We start from the raw sequence: 19,971 nt of genomic DNA on the forward strand, positions 1-19,971 counted from the left end.
ATTGCCGTGATGTTTTGGATCATCTGGAATTGGGTTACAAATCAGGTGACCAGGGAGATGGTATTTCGTCTTTTTCACTGAAGGGGAAAAAAACATTTTCTAATTGGGGAGGGGGGGGCAGTCTCATTGAAATGCAATATTGCTTGAAGTGAGAATAGTAAGAGCAGACTTGGAGAGGAGTTAAATGAAGTGAGTGTTCACATGCCTGCTCCAGTCTTGCAATAATCTTTGGAAGGTGGGGTGCGTGAAACTGTATGGGTATATGAATCTGTAGTAAAATTTCCATTACTTCTATCAGAAAGCAGGTTTTGCCACTACAAAAAGGGTAAGTTTATAAGATCAAAAAAGGGCAGAATTTACTTTCTGACAAGATCTCAATTGTAAACTTGAGTAAAGCAATTCGTGGGGAGAGGCAGCCAGTTGATTAGAATATTAACATGGAGTTGAAGTGGGGATGGAGAATGCCACAAACCTTCAGTTGTAGGTTTTGACCTGAAATAGTTTGAAATATTTCTTTCTCATCCTTTTCCTCCACTTCCTAACCCAAGACACAAGGAAAATAATTGAGTCTTGGTGCCTATTTTGGACTATACAGAGCTAATATTGCAAGTCTAGAACAGTTACAATGAAGTCCTTGTAAAAGACAACAAGATGCTTTGTTTACTGAAGAATAATATGTTGTTTTTATTTGTTATTCTCCCTTGACTTGAAGGATAATGTTTGGCTTAGAAACTTAGACCATGATGGCTACAACATTAAAAGAAACTAGCTGGGGAGACTTTTCATACTTCATATTTTCATTTTCTTGTTCTTCAGGACAGTGGTGATTATCCGCTTACCATGCCTGGGCCACAGTGGAAGAAGTTTCGATCCAACTTCTGCGAGTTCATTGGCGTGCTCATTCGACAGTGTCAGTATAGCATCATTTATGATGAATACATGATGGACACGGTGATCTCTCTTCTGACTGGTCTGTCAGATTCCCAGGTCCGGGCTTTCAGGCACACCAGTACATTAGCTGGTAAGTAAGCTAGCCCAGAGAAGAGTACTTTCAAAGAAGTTGCTACTGTTTAGCCACTTTGAGAATTACCCCTAATTTTGACTGAGTAGGAATTTGACCAGCACTGAGAACTCTGGACAGCTTGATCAAAGCCAAGTACCCTCTATGATGTAACTATAGTTAAAATACACTATTTTGTTTGGAAAGGAGTACGCTGAAGCACTTAGTCTCAGAGATTTTTATCATACCCAGGGGCCTCCGGTAAATCCTGTGAATCGAAAGTGGCATGCTTATGTCTTGCACTTTATTATTAGTTGATCTTTTTTTTCTTTCTGTATAGAATGTCTTCATAATTTTGTATTTTACGGTACAAATTTGATCTAAATTAGTGTAAAAAAAATTGTATTATCAAAGAATTTCAGTCCACCAGAAAATAAAATCTGTGCCCTCACTCTTGAGAAGCGTTACTTTTGGGAGCACTGGGCCATAGTTGTAGGTCTCGCTGTCTTCTGCCTCCAGCCACGCTGCACCTTTTGACACACCTCCCTACATCTAGGAAAGCACGGGGTATGTCATTAGATAGAATAGACTTTCCTAGCATGTATTTCATCAGAGCTATCTATATAAGGTGTCTCCTGTAAGGTGGATGAATTGCTCTCTAGAAGTAACTATTTTTCTCCAATTACAAAGCAATACTGGGGTGACTGGCTTGGATGTAGGTGTCTAAAGCTGGTTATGTCAGGTGACAGAACCATCTTATGTGCTGAAATACACCTTATTGGAAGATTCTTCTCCCTAGACTGTTTTTAGATAATGGCAAATATTTGAAGCCTTTATAGGAGAAATTTGGCATAATCTGAATATTTCTACTGCCAATATTTGTCACTGATTTATTTTTTCTACAAACAACCTCTTACAATTTTGTTCAGATTTCCAAGTATAATACCAAGTGTCCAACAAATTCAGTCAGAATTTGTTTAAAATTTTGTCTCTTGGTATGAATCTAAGTAATAGGCAGATTTCCAATGATATTGAAAAACCAACTCCACATTTGATTGGAGTTTGATTTTAAAATTGAAAGCCAAACCCTTCAATTCACAGTGACTGAACTCTTTTGGAAACCTATCCTGTGGCATTCTTCACCCTACTCAGTAACGGGATGGTAAAAACATGAATTAATGCAGGTGTAAATTTACAGGTTCAGAGTTTACCTCTACAAACTCAGTATTCAAAGGTGAACACTATTTAAGCTGCAGATAACCTGCTGGAGATAGGTGTCTTTCCAGCTGATACTGTCTTCAGTTCCAGGTCATTTTGGTTTGCTGTTTGCTTAGATGGTGGTTGATTGTTTCATAGGAGAGAGATGCTGGAGCAAGGTATGCACTCTGGTCTCTTACATTGATTGGTTCATCCTTGCATGGGACGGATGTTTGGAAAGTGTGAGAGGCTTGAATGAGAAGACAGGAAAGAGCACCACATATTAGAGAGGTTACCCGAGACCTGTGCTGTGTTGAAGAAATAGTTGCCATCGTTTGGAATGGATTATGTAGCTCAAAACTTTAAGCAAGGACAAGCAAACGCTAAGACCAAGGTTCATCACAACTAACTTCAGCCATTTAAGCCACTGCTGGCTTCTTGCATTAGGTATATGTGTATCTAGTGCTTACATTAGGAATAGTTGCTGCTGAAGATCTCCAGCATTTTCCAGTGATAACCATTTTTGTATTTATGTGTTTGTTTTAACAAGCTTGAGAGCTTTGTTTTGACTCTGCAAATTTCCTTCAAGCTAGTTTTTGCACACTTAATTGCATTGCTGTCCTGCAGAGCAGAGGTCAGCATGATGCCATGGAGCTCAGTCTTCATAAAGTTTCTGAAAATCTACTTTTAGAAACTGATTTATTCTTGAAGGAATGTTTTGGGGGTCTCCCTTTTTTTTTTTTTTAATTTTCCTCTGTGCTAGCCAATTTGAATGAGAAATGATTCATTATACCAAGAAACTTAAGAAGTACACGTGCGTGCTTCTAGAGTTACCAGCTTTGAGCAATACCAAAATAAGACGGCTACCACAAAAGTAGCTTCACTTCTCCATTTGTATAGTTGCTTTTCTACCTTGAAGACAATGCTGCATATTTAGCCAGAGAGGGTGTGATAGTTTGTTACATCATTTTGCTGTTTTTTCAGTGTTGTAAAATGTGATATGCTATGTAACCACACAGAACACAAGAAAGACCCTAATTAATGTTTTTGTAAAAATAAATTATACAGAAAAATAGGCATGAACAATATTAGATCTAGCATGTGTGAAAAGGCATATAAAGTTCTAATTGTATTTTCATATAACTACATACTTGACTTCAGAGCAATGTCAGACTTACTTTCAGAGAAACTGTGCAGTGGTCCCTTGTAAACTGAGTAATCCTCAGAAGCTATTTGTTAAGTTACCCGTAGCGTGGAGGCATCTATAATGATGCTTTTCAGTAGAGAAGTGTCTGTAACTCCACAGTAACTGGCTTCATGGTGTACACTCATCCTGCAGTTTCACATGCTTGCTCACTGACCTTACGCACTCGGAACTTGCATAATTTTCCGGAGAAGATGGCAAAGAACATTTCCTGGAGCTCAATGCAGTGTATATACTCTCTGTTCTGACCTTTAGATGAGCCAAGTGGGTGGGAAGTGCCTTTCCAGATGGCTTTGTGTCAGCGTCGAGGTGTTTATTTTCTGTGAGTATGCATCTGCTGAGGAAATATTTTTTAGCTCTGACTACAGGTAAAGAGTCATATTCTGTCTTCTGCCTTTGCAGCTATGAAGCTTATGACTGCTCTTGTGAATGTTGCCTTAAACCTGAGCATTCATCAGGATAATACACAGAGGCAGTATGAAGCTGAGAGAAACAAAATGATTGGCAAAAGAGCTAATGAAAGATTGGAGCTGCTGCTTCAGAAAAGAAAAGAGGCAAGTGAAAACATGATTTTATTTTTTTTTTTCCGGTTTCATATACATTCCCTCCAACAGAAAGTCCAGGGTGGTTTGTGACTTGAGTACCATAGTGAGAAACAAGAGATTAGTTCTGCAGTCCTCTTTGTGTGATCTCAAGCACATTATTTGGGCTACGTTTTTTCGTCTTGCATTAATGCATTCAGTTGAGTTTGTGTGCTGCTCTGCACACAGGGTAATTTCTGTTCTCCGGCTTGTGTATATGACCAGGCAGGAAGAAAATGAATCTCAAGTTGTAAGTAGTAACTGATGTGATTATGCAAACAGATTTTGAAAAGAGGATCACATGTAGTCCCTCAGTGCACTGCCCATTTCTCCCTTTGATCACTGCAATCATTACAGTGTCTCATTAGTACTTCTTTTTGTAGCTGCTTTCAAGAAACACTGGAGTGGGGGCTATAGCACCTGATCTCAGGGAGAAGAAGCTAGGGAGACATTAAAGTCGCTTTTAGTAAGTACCAGTCCGGCTTTAGGTGAGCAAAACCATTAGAAGGTTGCTGTAATCATCCCTAAATAAAGTATTATATCCCAGGAAATTCAGTTTTAGAGTTGTACTTAAAAGAAATCTGAAGATAACAAGTGGAAAATGAATACATATACACCCAAACAGCCGTAATCTGTAAAGATGCCCTGTAAAACTCATAAGATTAATTGAAAAATTGAAATGTATGTGACTTAGATTTAAATTTATTATTTTTAATATGTTAGTTTTGAATATATTTCTTCCACCACTGTCTTACTCCGTGGCAAATTAAGGCCATCTGGGTACTTTACCTGTATGCACCTTGGATTCTTTTAGGTATAACTTTGACTCAAAATTGCTTGACTTCATAGTCTTTGTCTGGGGATAATTACAATTATGTATTTTTATTTTTTTTTACCCCTGTGGTCTGTAACAGAATTTTATTTGGCTTTCATAATTCTTTAAAATCATGCATTAAGGTACAAAGCAAGAACAATCTCTCCTGCCCAAACTGCAAGAGGAACATTTTAAATTAAATATTAAGTTCAATGTCAGCCTTAAAGCATTTTAAAAAGCAGAGTTGCTTTGTTAAAATAGCTGGAGCACAGTTTCTATTCCATGTTTGTTGATTGTTGCTTTGAATTTCCAGAGGAGGACAGAGTCACTAATTACACTGATTAACTTGGTTTAGCATCTCTGTGTCTGTGGACATCCTCTGTTCTGTTCTTTTCAATGTCTTGGAGATGCAGTTTATAATTGCTCTGGGGAGACTTGAACGCAAGGATGGCTAGGCTAGCACAGGGCTGTGAACCCCTCAAAGAAGAATGCGCGTTTGGCGAACCTTAACTTTTCACATGTCTGTTCAGTCTCTGTCACATCACTACTCACTAAAACTAATGAAAATGTTGCATGGGAGTAAGGCAGAGCAGAGTGGTGGTCATTTGAGTATGTCCTCAGATACAGGGTGTGAAGCGCGGTAGAGGGCCCTGTATAGAAGAGATTTTATTAGGATTAGATGGCATAATGGCTGCGTGTACCATGTTTAAATATCCTGAATCTACAGTAGTACTCTGTGCTGGCACTTAGTTGATTCTTTTGATGTAGTGCCATCATAATAAGCGCTCATAGGCACATACACAGGCCCGCATTTATCTTTGTGAAGTTATACAGGGACAGTTCTTAAGCTAAGTGTGGCAAATTAATCTGAAGTAGAAGAGATGGAACCCTCTCTCTGAAGTGTTTCATTCTCATGTCATCTTCTACATACCTAATGTGAGAGCAGTGCGGGAAGCTCTATTCTTGTCAATGAGATTTTCAACTAAACCGGATGATTTATGTAACAATCTGCCACAAAATAGAGGAAGTTGTGCTGTAGTTGCTGCCAGTAGTAAGTCAAATTTTGTGTTCGTCATACTTTTTAAGCTTCTCAAAATGCTTGCAGAGTCAAGAAGAGAATGTTTCCCTTATTTTTACTTAGGTTTAAGGGCGGGGGGGGGGGTGTTAAATCACTTTTGCATTGGTAAGAGCAGGAATCCCAAGACACAAATGCGCTCTCAAGATGCCTGAGGTTAAGCACTGAAATTCAAGTACGTGGTCTAGAAAAGCTGAAAGTGTAAAAAGCAATTAAAGTTTTGGAGAAAATTCATACTTTTCAAAGAATTGTTAATTCATTACCAAAACTAAGATACACTTAGGAATTTTATCTTTTAAATGTCAGCACATAAAAGTAAAAGGGGTTTGAAACGGCCCTACTGAATCTCTGCTTCTCCTTGTACACCAGCTCTGCCCCAGCACGTGGAGCCCCGTGTCAGTTATACAGCTGGTAACTTACCATGTTCACAGCAAGCTGTAAATTCCCTGTAGAAAAAGCAGAAGAGGGAGGAAGCCAGCCGTGCTGTCCCCTCATCTGTGCCACTTAGTATGGTATGGTGCTGCTCAACTTCTCGTTCCCAGAAATGTCAAAGGGCACTTTCCTTCAGTATCGAAACCTCATGGCTCATAAAGTTCGGTCTCTCCAACCTCTCCTGTGTGGTGTGTTTTTATATTAACGATTCATACACAAAGTTCTGCGGGAGCTTGTCCTTTCCCTTTCAGGGCCTGGTTAGTTTTTTGGAAGGCCTCCTGAGGCTTCTTGGTTCATTCCCATCCTCATTTTGCTCCACATTCTGTGCTAGGTTGTCTCTAGCCCCATGTTTCTGTGGCTATTTGCCTGTAGCCTGTGAAGTCAACCCACTGAGGAGGGATGAGAAATTCACGCTCCCTTTTGGGTTCTGTATTCTTGAACAGGCATTTAGGCTGTGCATATTTGGGTTGAGCTGATGCTGAAAATAGTGCTTCTTCCAGAAACCATGTCTAAATATGCTTGGCGTGTGTACCAGCCCTTTGGTACACACAGAGCTGGTGTGCACCCGGCTTTTCCCTTTGTACATAATCCCTTTCACTATGAAATTAATTTCTTTGGCAGGTGTTAGACAAATTAGTCAAGAGCTCTCAATGCCTTGGTCTCCCCATATGCAAAATGGAGGCAGCACCTCCTTACATTTTAGGAAACTGGGAGGCTTCATTTACTGAATTTTGCAAGCTACTTTAGATCTTATCTGGGAAGATACTGTAGAAATGTTTATAAATGTGGCTTGCAAAATATAAACCCTGAGGTGAAAGTGTTTATGAGCTCATGCTATGCAGAAAGTCAAAACAGCTGATCATAATTCTGCCTCTGGCTTTAAGATGTTTTATCTGTTACATATATATGTCCATAATTATGCAGGTTTTATTATGTTATGCATATGTGTGCTCTGTACTTGCAAGGCTCTGTTGTGGTTTTCATTCTGAAAATGTGGAAGAGTTTACATTCACACGTGTTGTTGTATTCTGCTTTGGTACGAAGAGACACCTTGATGGAGGAATGATGCCTTTGAGTGTAGTAGCAGTTCTGCTCCAAAAGCTGATTGTGTAAAATTGGCATCATCTTATTTAAAAAAGCTGCATTTTGGTGTGCTTAAGTCAAACTTATTTAGTTTAGTACAATAGCTGACAGGATGAGAATACTTTAATTGATTCCAAGATGTTGCTTTAGGATTTGTTAACAGATTCATTGGCACAAGGAAGCTTTCCATAGTACAAAGTGTGTCCATATTACACAGGAAATATTAAGGTTTTTTTAAAAAAAAACACTTCTATTTATAAAAACACACTCATGACACTTTTTTTTGCTTGGGTTTGGTTTATGTTTGGATTTGTTTTTTTCCAATGTAAGGCCTGGGTGTCAGGTGGGCTCCAATGTTAAGCACCCATGCTCTTATGCCGGAAAGTTTCCTGCTTCAGAAAGGCAGTTGTCGTGGGCACTGAAGATAAAGTATGCTCATGCTTAAGATTGGGAACATCTTTAAGTACTTTCCTTAAATAGGACGTTGAATTTTTCAGAGAGGATTCCTGATCTGTAACCAGCTTCGTTTCTGCAGCTGTCATTCACTCCCAGTTCTATCTGTTTAACCATGACTATGGGACTGCTGACATTACTGAACACAGAGTCTCTACTTGTCTAAATAGCAGTAGCCAAAAAATGGTGATGACCACTTCAAAGGACTAATTTGAAACTAAGTTAATTGATGTTTGTAGAGAATGTTGACTTTCTCCCATTAAGGCATTGCATATATCTATATATATGTGTTTATATGCACAAAATATAGGCACGTGCTGAAAAAGTAGAAAATGGTGAATCTACTAATAACTTTAATTAAGTGCTCTTACATGGTCTTCTAATGTTTCCCAATAAGGAATTGTAGAATATCCAATTATAATAAGCAGTGATCTTTTATTTATGTTTGTTTTGTTTTTTGCAGCTACAAGAAAACCAAGATGAAATCGAAAATATGATGAACTCTATTTTTAAGGGTATATTTGTTCATAGATACCGGTAAGAAAATGCATGCTACAGTAGGCTTTGCTAACAAAGTATAATCATAAATAATGTCAAGGGCAGTTTCTGTGTTGAGTTTTCTTCTGATGTAATATTCTAGGTGCCACAAAATCAGTATGAAAAACACTGAAGTTATGGAAGAAAATCTAAGCGTAACCCCTATTAATTACACAGTAGAGCCATCCACACAACTTTATTTTAATTCAGTGAAACAGTTTTAAAGGAGTTGTGGGAGACATGGAATTTGAATCTTTGTGTTTTAAAACGAAAAGTCATCCAAGGTGGGGGCACAAACATGACATATCTTAAGAATAATGAAATGATGTCTGTATATCGTAAGAGGGCAGTTTTGGTTCTTGGGTACCTCTACTCTGCATTTCCTTTTGTATGTCTTAAGTGTAAAAAGTGAATTTCTCATCTTACCACCACATGTGCTTTAGACACAACTTCAGCTTTATTTTAGGCTTTTTCCTCCTTAAATTACAATCAAAAGCCTTAATTCCAGTTCGTGTGTATTTTTTGGTTTTAAATTGTTTTGGATGTTTGTAGCAAGAACATTAAAAAAAAATTAGTGTGGTGTTTAGCACATCACAAAAGGGTTTTTTATTAGTTAATATGCTATGTCTTGTGAATACAAAACCACAGCAGGTTATATATGTGTGTGTGTGTGAATGTGCACGTGTGTGCATTTCTCTTTACTTTGGAATTGCACAAACCAGTAGATTTGGAGTGGTGCATGCTATTTTGGAATATGGTTTATCAGAGAGCAGTGGTCTTTTAAAATAGATTTAGGGTTGTTTTGCATCACAAGGTACCTCAGAGCATCTGCAGCATCTTGATGAAACCAGCTCTTTAAATGTTAATTGACTTACCGAAGTCAGAAGATGAAATTCCAGGATACTAAACTATGCAATTAACTTTTCAGATTTAAATTCTGGTTTAAAGCTTTACCGTTTATGAAATCTTTTGGACAAATGGCAGAAAACAAGAAAGGGTGTATGAGAAAAAGGTTAGAAGGTGAGGAGGAACCCACAGTTCAGGTGGGCAGAGGGATTATTGTAATTACGGAGAAAAGCGTGCAGGAAACCTGGAAGGGGCCTGTGCTAAGAAATACGTGAATGTGAACAACACAGTGGAGTTGGAGCATGTATCTTCAGTACCCAAGCAGGATACTTGAAAGGAAGTTTATAGCAGTACTGGGAGCATCTCTCCAAGGAGATCGGAGGTAGGAGCAAAACGGGGTCTCTTAAAAAGACAAGGGATCTAAGTAGAGTGATTACTTACAACGGAACCTCTTTTTCTGCATGCGTGTGTCACACTTCTCTCTTTCTTCAGACCTTGTATCCTTATTCTGTCCCACACACCTATGGGACAACTTCATTTGCTATCCATTTGTTTCCTCCCTCCTGAGGAAGCCGCGAAGGAGGGATGGTGAGCTGCAGGGGTCTGAGAGGCAGTGGAGTTGGTCAGTAAGCCTTGAGCTGCTTGGCAACAGCATGGGATGGGTAGACAGAGTCAACAGGTAAATTAGGATTAGCTCCGTAGAGCACTCACGCTATTTTGTCATGAAAGCAGCTTTTATGCTGGGGTAGGTAATAAAGAAAGTTAAATGCAAAGAATTTTTCCATTTTTGCGCCTTCAGAATGTAGTGTATTGTATCAAACAATAAAACTTTAAAGTATTTTCCTAGCAGCTCATGCTTTTGTGTAGGGTTGGAAAAACACTCTTTGTAAATCCTCCTTGTGTAACCCAGGTTTCTTTTCGTGCCTCCTGCCACCGTTAGTAAAGGCCTGGTTTTGCTGATATTGCTGTAACAAGGAAGGGGCCAAATAAATGAACTCTGCTGATCCGTGCCCTGAAAAAAGATGCCCAGGTTGACACTGTTAGACTGGGGAAGAATTTGCTGAAATGAGTCGAGTAGCAGTGTGCTCTGAGCGGTGTGGATGGTACCACTTCTGCCGTGGTTGAGAGGGGCCAGAAGTAACTGCTTCCAAACCTGACCCCAAGAGCCGCTTTCATGAGGAGTTGTCATCTCTCCGGCCTCAACTGCTGTGAAGCTCCGAAGAGTGTCTGTTACTACTTACACTTCAATATGAGTAATCTGTAGACCACAGAGAACATAGATTCAAATTTTTGCAGTCATATCTGTGCAAGAACATAGAGGGGAAAAAATGCCTGTATTAAAACCAACTAATTAAAGAGAAAACGAGGGCTGGGGGCAGTGGGGGAGAAAAAGGAAAGGATTCCAAATTATTACCTGCTTCCATAATATTTCTTAAGCATTCCTTCTCTCAAATAGTTCAAGTGATTTATAAACATGACATCATTTTACAGTCCTTAGCCCATGGGCAAGTGGTAATGATTTCAAAAGAATGTTATTTTAATTATTCCCAGAGAAGAAACCCCTTTCCGTAGTATGATTCAGACTCCAGCACAGTGATTCATGCTTAGTGACCTTTGTAACTTAAATAGCAAGTCCTTGATCTGAACAAAAAGCCCCCCCAAACAGTTTCATTCAGAATCATAGAATCATTTAGGTTGGAAAAAACCCTTGGGATCACTGAGTCCAACCATCAACTCCACTCTACAAAGTTCTCCCTTACACAATATCCCCCAACACCACATCTAAACGAGTCTTAAACACATTCAGAGGTGGTGACTCCACCACCTCCCTAGGCAGCCTATTTCAGTGTCTGACCACTCTTTCTGTGAAGAATTTTTTCCTAATGTCCAGCCTGAACCCATTCCCTCTTGTTCTATCACTAATTACCTGTGAGAAGAGACCAGCACCAACCTCTCTACAGTATCCTTTCAAGTAGTTGTAGAGAGCGATGAAGTCTGCCCTCAGCCTCCTCTTCCTCAAACTAAACAGTCCCAGCTCCTTCAGTCGCTCCTCATAAGATTTATTCTCCAGGCCCTTCACCAGCTTTGTTGCCCTCCTCTGCACTCGCTCCAGCACCTCGATATCTCTCTCGTATTGAGGTGCCCAAAACTGGACACAGTACTCAAGGTGTGGCCTCACCAGTGCTGAGTACAGGGGGACAATCACCTCCCTACTTCTGCTGGTCAAGCTATTTCTAATACAAGCCAGGATGCCATTGGCTTTCTTGGCCACCTGGGCACACTGCTGGCTCATGTTCAGCTGCTTGTCAATTAGAACCCCCAGGTCCTTTTCTGCCAGGCAGCTCTCCAGCCACTCTTCCCCAAGCCTGTAGTGATGCATGGGGTTGTTGTGGCCCAAGTGCAGGACCCGGCACTTGGCCTTGTTGAAGCTCATACCATTAGCATTGGCCCATCTGTCCAATCTGTCCAAGTCTCTCTGTAGAGCCTCCCTATCCTCATGCAGATCAACACTCCTGCTTAGCTTCGTGTCATCTGCAAACTTGCTGATGATACACTCTATGTCCTTGTCAAGGTCGTCAATAAAGATGTTAAACAGAAATGGTCCCAACACTGAGCCCTGAGGGACACCACTTGTGACCGGCCACCAGCTGGATTTAACTCCATTGACCACCACTCTTTGGGACTGCCCATCCAGCCAGTGCTTGATCCAGCAGATCGTATGCTCATCCAGGCCATGAGCCACCAGTTTTTCCATGAGAATTCTATGGGGAACAGCGTCAAATGCTTTCCGAAAGTCTAGGTAGACAATGTCCACAGCTTTTCCCTCATCCAATAATCGGGTCATCTTATAGAAGGAGATCGGGTTCATCAGGCAGGACCTGCCTTTCATAAACCCATGCTGACTAGGTCTCCTCCCCTGCTTGTCCATTATATGACTTGTAATGGCACTCGATGATCTGCTCCATGACCTTCCCTGCTACCGAGGTCAGACAGGCCTATAGTTTCCTGGATCCTCCTTTCTGCCTTTTTTGTAGATGGGTGCTACATTTGCTACCCTCCAGTCCATTGGGACCTCCCCAGTTAGCCATGACTTGAGGTAAATAATGGAAAGTGGCTTGGCGAGCGTGTCTGCCAACTCTTTCAGCACTCTTGGATGTAACCCATCCAGTCCCATAGACTTGTCCCATAGACTCCCATAGAATGGAGCAGTCTTCCTACTAGTAAGCTGGTGTTGCAGTGAGGTTAATCTCCTTTCTGTAGATTAGCTTACAATTTATTGGAAGATTTCAATGCTCACTTCTGCCATTAAAAAAAAACAACCATGATTTACAGAAATAGCTAAACAATTTTCTAGGTGTAATGTTAGTCTAGTGTTAACAGCAGATTTGGCCAAAAAATGAGATATGCTTAATAACCATGCAGGAGATGTACCTACCTCATTGCGTATTTCCTTATCTCTTTCCTGAATCACATTTTTTACTATTTTTGTGTCTCTATGATGTATTTAGGAAGATGTAGGAGCAAGTTCAGTTAGAGGGAAGTTGCTGGGCTCATGTTGGTGAGTATAAAACCAGGGGAGATGACGACTGTGGTAAACAGGAGTACAGGGCTGTGAAGGTAATCAGACTCCGGAACGGGTTGTCCAGAGAGGCTGTAGAACACCTGGCCTTGGAAATACTCAAAACATTGCTTGTAGAAGGCTTGTACGTGTAGGGGCTTGGATATTGTCATGTTCAGAGGTCTTAATATCAAAATAAGTTTTGTGTCTGCATGAGTGTAATACCTTTGGTATGTGGTATGTAGTAGCAAGATACTATCTACTGGTAGGTCAGGGATCTTAACGTAGTGGGTTTTGTATCTGAAGTTAAAGCAGCTGAAAATTGCTTGCAGGGTACGAGTATAGTTTAAAAAAACAGGGAGGCTTGTTTCTTCATTTCAGTTATATGAGCATATCAGAGATTACTTTGATTCTGAGGTTATTGCCACATAGCTTCTCAGATGTAACGTGTATTCTTCACAAGTATTCAAGCTCATAATTTTCAACGGTTATCAGAGATGTCAAAATTTTGGTTTGGCTACTTCCCTGCTTTTGACTTAGCAATGTGTGTCCAGACACATTTCCCTTTCAGAGGGTAAGATTCAGGGCATTCTTATTTGAGCCCTACTTCATAACATCTTTCTGTTTTGAAGGCTCAAAGAGCCATTCCTCTGGATGTGAACCTCCAGCAAAACATCTATTACAGTTTTAACTTCTGGCAGACCTGAATGGGCATCCTCAGACTGATGGACACGATGGTTTTGTGAATTTATGCAGTGCAATGAGCCTGAGGCATTGTTTTGGCAGTCCTGATAGTTAAGGTAAAACTTGTCAAATGTAGATAGCAGCTTTACAGAGAAGATGCTTCTGTCTCCTTCCAAGGTGCTTGTTTCCCTCCTGCTGGGTAAATAGAATGATGGTGGCAAGTTGCATCTGAGTTCCAATCTAGGAAACAAGAGTGTTGCATGGAAAAAAGGGCTATTAGATGGAAGTCTGGTGAGGAAGCAGGTAGGAGACTGAGAGCGCAAAAACGAGATAGCACATAAAACCATAGGAAAATCTTTTTTCCTCCCCCTAAGTTTGTTATCCTAAGGAGGTGAAACAGACATCCTGGGTGACAAGAAAATGCTTTTTTTATGTATTAAGGAATACAATCCTTACATATGTTGAAAAAACAGATAGCAATTACCTAGACCAGTTGTCGCTCAGAGGCATATGAAAAGAGAAAGGCAAAAAGTTAGATCTTGGTACTTACATGAGTTTGACCTTAGTATTAAGTTTAAAAACACCCACTCCCTTTCCTACAAAGCCGTGCATCATACTTCATATAAGCAAAGGTGTTAGTGTGGTATAAGTTTTGGAGAAACACTGGTTTTAGAGATACGTAGAGCTACATCTTGAAATTCAAGTCATGCCTTCAAACAATACAATTCCTTGGTCTGGCAACAATGTTGGATAATCAGCTTAGTACCACATTATTGAAATAGCTATTTAAGTAGCACTTTGGGTAGAATTACTTAGAAATGGGAGTGCTGCTTACCAACCCCTCCCAGGAGTTGGGGTATTCAGTGAGCATTCACCAGAATTTCTGGAAATGGGCTCTGCACACTTATGTTTCTTACCCTTCTTCCCTTATGGGGTCCTAGTTCAGCTCCAGAGATGAGAGTGTCATAGAAAGAAGTAGAAAAGACATTTTGTCCAGTTCTCTTTGTAACTATGTCTTCAAAATGCTTAGAAACTGGTGAGCAGCCCAAGGGACAGGGAGGGGCATAGTTTGGTCCAACTGGCAATGGTCTATTGTTGTAGAGCTGCACCGTTTCATGTCCCTTGCCTGGGAATTTGAGATTCCATCCCAAAGAACACCAGAGGCAGGTGAGTGACCCTCATTTCTGCCTTTGTTAGAAAGTTTTCTCATAGGCGAACTCTTATCCCATCCTTTAGGAGCTTCCAAGAAGTCTTGAAGCAGTTATTGTTCTGCTAGTCAACTCCATCTTTTGCCTTGGTGTTTTCCCTCAGCACTGGTAATGATTTAAGGATTTAAGCATCCATTTCGGCACAGAGCAGCTAAAATTGCTTTCAGTTTTGGTCTTGGGTAACCTAAACGAGTTTGTGATCAGACTGAGAGAACCCAGGAGTTGCAACTGGCAACTGCTCCAGCAAGACCCTGAGGAGCATACTGGTCTCCACCTGACATATCCCAGTTATCCAGCGTAGACTCTGTGTTTCAGGGTCCTAAATACTTTTGGCCTTAATTGCAATACTTGAGTGTAATTTAGCATGAACTATATGCTAAAGCTGCACTTTTGATGCTTGTTTCTCTGAAACAATCAACTATTAAAGCCTATTTCTGTCCCGAGTTTTCTGGGCCTGCCTTTGTCAACCCAAAATTTTAAAAGGAGACAGTGAATTTCTTACCTGGTCCCCTTTTGTTAGATCTCTTTATGAAGTTGCCTCATGGGGTCCTCTTTCCTAAGAGTAAGAACATAGGTTGTGAATTTTGCTGCCAATAATTTGCTGTTTCCCATCTGCGGCGTAGACACTACTTTGCAGTTTGTGCTGAAAAGAAGGTTAAATATATTTTATGTCTAGTATTTGTAGATCCAGCATGAGTTCTGGTTTCTGTGCTGGACTAGATTCTGTTCCTTTCTAGCAGCATTTGGCAAGTAATACAAATGTACGTCACTAATTTATAATTATGGTAATGAATGATGCATGAAATATTCCAAAAGTACTTCAAGTGCTGGTATGATTAGCATTAGTGTCATCCACAAATAGCGTATATTTTCAAAAAACTAAACCATTCATAATGACTATGACAGGAAGCTAAAATACATTTAAGTGTGTGAAAAATTATAAGGAAAGAATTATAGTTTAATAACGAGCAATTGCTGACATGTGTGGCAAAGGTGTAAAGCTGTATTGTGTTGGATACAGCATCATGTGGGCAGAGAATCTGCAGTAGTGGCTCCTGCAAGAAGAGGAATGATTCTTACTGGTAATACGGTTACCTGGAAGATGGTGGTGAAGTGGGAAATTGGTGTCTCACAAATTCTCCTGCCTGTCCAGCAACTTGAGGCTGTTTGCTAGTCTCCCATGCCTTATGCATGATTCTTTCCCGTTTTCAATTCTACTGAAGACGTGTAATTTTTATTATACTAAATCTTGTAATTAGTTGAATAGCTTTTTCTTTTTTAATTGTAAATAGCAGCTTGGAGTAAGTGTTTGTCCGTAGTGCCTAGGGATCCCTGAGAAGCTTTTGAATCAAGAATCGGTTTTTCACTGGCTGCCTAGGGAAGCTTGAATGCATTCTTACAGAAAAGATAAATTTTCCTGATTTTTGGCTGGCTGTGCTGCATGATTAAATAGCTGTTGACACTGGGGTTCTTTTGGGGATTGCCATTAAATCCTTCCAAAATGTTTCACAGTTAGTAAATTTATAAGGTGGTGAAATAACCTACTTGGAAGTGAAGACTCAGGCTGTCATCCCCTAGTGGAAATGTCTTTGTGGCTACTATGTGGTGCTCCTTATGTGGCTCCCCTCTTTTTTTCTTGATTCGTACTTACCAGTCTTTTAGATTGTTTTATAAGTCTTGCATTCTGATTCCTTCCACCTGTATTCTGTTTTAAAAATAGTTAAAAAAATATTCCATAAAAGAGAATTGGTGATCTAGTTTAGTGTGAAGTGATATACAATTAGACATTGTATATATTTGAGAATATGTTCATAATTTTAATTAAAATTTGTCTTCATTGGGGCTGCATTCCCCATAATGAATGCAGGTTTTATAGTGTGAATTCTTGAGTGTAATATTTTAGCACATTCATCCTTATAGTGTTTAAAACCTGTTTGAGAAATTGCTTGTAGAAGCAGCTTATTTAATGCCTTACTCTGCTTGTAATGCAGCTTGTCTACATTTTGGATTGGCAGTTACCTTGGGTTTGAGGTTATAGAGTCCTCATCGAGTTTGACAGAACAGGTTTAATGATTCTGTTTGGAAGCTGGTAGAATCAGTGCGTTTCACATAGGCAAAGAGTACAGTTTTCTCCCTGTGATTTGAAATGGAATGAGAAAACCAGAGACTTGACTGTAGAAGTGTCAGGTCTAGGCACGTATCCTACTGCAATTGATTGCCGGGTTCATGTAGCAACTGGGGTTTTCCCCTTGGTATCTGGAAGATCATACACAGTAGAGTGGCACCTATTGAGGTGGACCGGTTTGAAGGTTGGAAGTACGTAGGCAGTTATGGTATGGAGTAATCACAGTTTTATTATACTATTTTGTGTGTACGAACTTATGTAGTAAGTATCTTGAGCATAAATAAGATAGAGTGCATTTTATTTATATTTTGTAAAATTGAAGACTTTAGGAAAGATACAGTTTCTCTTATTTTGTGATTATTCCCTTGCTTGAAGCTTGGAATTTTTAATATTCCCCCCCCCCCCCATAAATTAGGTTTCATTATTGCCTTCTGTTGGTGCTGTTTTAGACTTAAATTAATGTTTATTACATTTCCAAAAAGATTTTTTAATAAAAATACAGAACAAGAGTCTCAATTATAAGCAAGGCCGGTGTTTCCAAAGCACCAGACATTCCCTTCTTCTCTACAGTGGCTCTTTATGTTCCTCTCTTACTACAGTTGAAATTGTGAACTGTGAAGCAGTGCCAGCTGGAGTGGCACAAGCAATTTCTCATAGTAACAGATGTCTCAGAGATGAAATTACTAAAGGGCCAGATGGCCCCAATCCCTTTTCCCGTTGTTTAGCCATCGTTCATTATTAGTAAATATGCCATGCTCTATGTCAGTCAGGCAGGAAAGTGCCAATCACATTGAAATCATTTCCATCCCTGATCTCTTTAGATGATCTCTCCAGACAGTTTCCTGCTGCCCCTCCTCAATAAGCAGCTGATAAGTTTGCCTGAGATATGTCTTTGCCTCTTTCATCACTTGCCACAGAATGTAGAAAAAAAGCAAGAAAACTGGAAGAAACCAATGTTGAAATGTAACTATTCTCCTGGGTTTTGTTAGAGGGGCTTTCATGTAGTGCATGAAACAAGACCTGTTTACATACCAGATTCCGTTCTGCCCCTCTGGCAGGCTCCTTTGGTTAAACCAAATAACTTTTTCCACCTTGCAATTGTTGTACACCTCCAGCTGGAGAGAGTCAAGCCCACTGAGCAAATGTCAGTGATGACATTTCAGAAATTATTGTTTTGTAGCTTGGATTCATAATCATAGAATTATGGAATCATTTAGGTTGCAAAAGACCTTTAAGATCATTGAGGCCAACCGGTAACCTAACACTTCCCAGTTCACCACTAACCCATGTCCCTCAGCACCACGTCTGCCCATCTTTTAAATACCTCCAGGGATGGGGATTCTACCACTGCCCTGGGCAGCCTGTTCCGATGCTTGACAACCCTTTTGGCGAAGAAATTTCTCCTAATTATCCATCTTAAACCTCCCCTGGCGCAACCTGAGGCCGTTTCCTCTTGTCCCATTGCCTGTTCCTTGGGAGAAGAGACCGACCCCCCCTGGCTACCCCCTCCTTTCAGGGAGCTGTAGGGAGCGAGAAGGTCTCCCTTCAGCCCCCTTTTCTCCAGGCTGAACACCCCCAGCTCCCTCAGCCGCTCCTCACAAGACTTGTGCTCCAGACCCCTCACCAGCTCCGTTGCCCTTCTCTGGACCCGCTCCAGCACCTCAATGTCTGTCTTGTGGTGAGGGGCCCAAAACTGGACACAGCACTCGAGGCGGGGCATGAGACAGCAGTGAGAACAGCGACAAGCCCTACAGAGTGAAGTTCATCAAAAGAAAAGCAAAATATTACAGCTAGGGCGATGGGAATGAGAAGTGAATGGTATGTGTTTGTAACCTGGTTAATACTTTTTCTTTTCTTTTTTTTCTTGTTAGTGATGCTATTGCTGAGATTAGAGCTGTCTGTATTGAAGAAATTGGTGTCTGGATGAAAATGTACAGTGATGCCTTCCTGAATGATAGTTATTTAAAATATGTTGGTTGGACACTACATGACAGGGTAAGTATTGTGTATTACTGTACGTAGCACAGTGTACTGTAGGTAGCTGCTGTTATACTTACTACCCAAGACATGTATAGGATATCATCTTTGATTTGTAATGAGATTGTTCTTTTTTCTTGCTCGTTATTTATCTTTCAGCCAGCTTATTTCAAGGTATTAGCTTGAATTAGGATACAGTAGTCTCAAACTGTGCGCTTGCTTCATATGCTTTTTATGTTCTCAGTATCCGTTAGAATATCTTAATAGAAATGTTTCCATTGTGCTTTTCTTCTGATTATGAGAGAAAGAGAAGTCTCCTCAGATCACTCCTGAGAACCTTTATGTCTGAAGCAGGATGGAAAAGAGATTTCTCCATGTGTCTTCCATTTACATTGCCCAGTAGTTAGAGGAAAGAGAACACCTCTGGGTCCCCAGCAGACATCACTGGTTCCACAACCAGTGGAATTCTCATCAGTTCATTTTTCATTGAAGAATCTCTTCAAGGTTCTCTTTAGCTTTTTCTTCAAAAAATTGTTGAAACACCAGGTGGAAGCAAAAAGATTTATATCCAGAGGGTTCTCTCCTATCTCACCATAGTTCTTCATTCCGATGGTACCCACAGCGTGCCTCTGCTGGGTGGCACCAGGCCTAAGTACCACTCGGTTCCTGCAGCAAGAGCAGACCCTTCCTAGTGCTAGTAGAACAGAACTTTGCACTTCTGACTGCGTGGGGTTGTCGTACACCAGGCAGCAACTGGGATTAACCGTCCTCCCATCCTCACCAAAACAACTAGAAACACTTGTTTTACTTTAAGCTCTTTTGCTAACTTTATCCGAGGAATACAGATACCTACCTATGCTGTTGAAACGCTCATTGAATTCCAACATCCTGATTCAGACTAGTCTTTTTTTCTGTCAGTATTGCTGGAAAAAATTAAAAGTTTGCAAGTTCCTTCTGATGGCTTGCATAACTGTTAGTTAGCAGATGATTCTTTAAAAAGATGATTTCTTCAATACTCTTTTGCTGAAGTCTGAACAAGATGAGTTAGAAAGATGTTAGCTTTCGCTAAGGAAGGAAGTTAGCTGCTGCTGTATCTTCACCTTTAGCTATAGCTGACAAGGATCGGCATCTTACCTTGATCTGGACCATCAATTTACTTGTTAAGAGTATCCTGTATGCTTTAGAGACTAGGTATG

At 40.3% G+C, this 19,971-nt stretch overlaps 1 protein-coding gene across 5 annotated transcripts in view; it reads left to right on the forward strand.

Moving 5' to 3' along the window:
• STAG1 (STAG1 cohesin complex component) overlaps positions 1-19,971 on the forward strand; it is a 193,888-nt gene that overhangs the window by 105,937 nt on the left and 67,980 nt on the right. For all 5 annotated transcript variants that reach the window (XM_074591965.1, XM_074591961.1, XM_074591964.1 and 2 more), the window contains 4 exons: positions 817-1,021; positions 3,804-3,955; positions 8,303-8,376; positions 18,670-18,793. In XM_074591965.1, the coding sequence (XP_074448066.1) occupies positions 817-1,021; positions 3,804-3,955; positions 8,303-8,376; positions 18,670-18,793 (555 nt within the window). The remainder of the gene's footprint in view (positions 1-816; positions 1,022-3,803; positions 3,956-8,302; positions 8,377-18,669; positions 18,794-19,971) is intronic.

The sequence above is a fragment of the Larus michahellis genome, chromosome 6, assembly GCF_964199755.1.
Source record: "Larus michahellis chromosome 6, bLarMic1.1, whole genome shotgun sequence".
NCBI classification, from domain to species: domain Eukaryota; kingdom Metazoa; phylum Chordata; class Aves; order Charadriiformes; family Laridae; genus Larus; species Larus michahellis.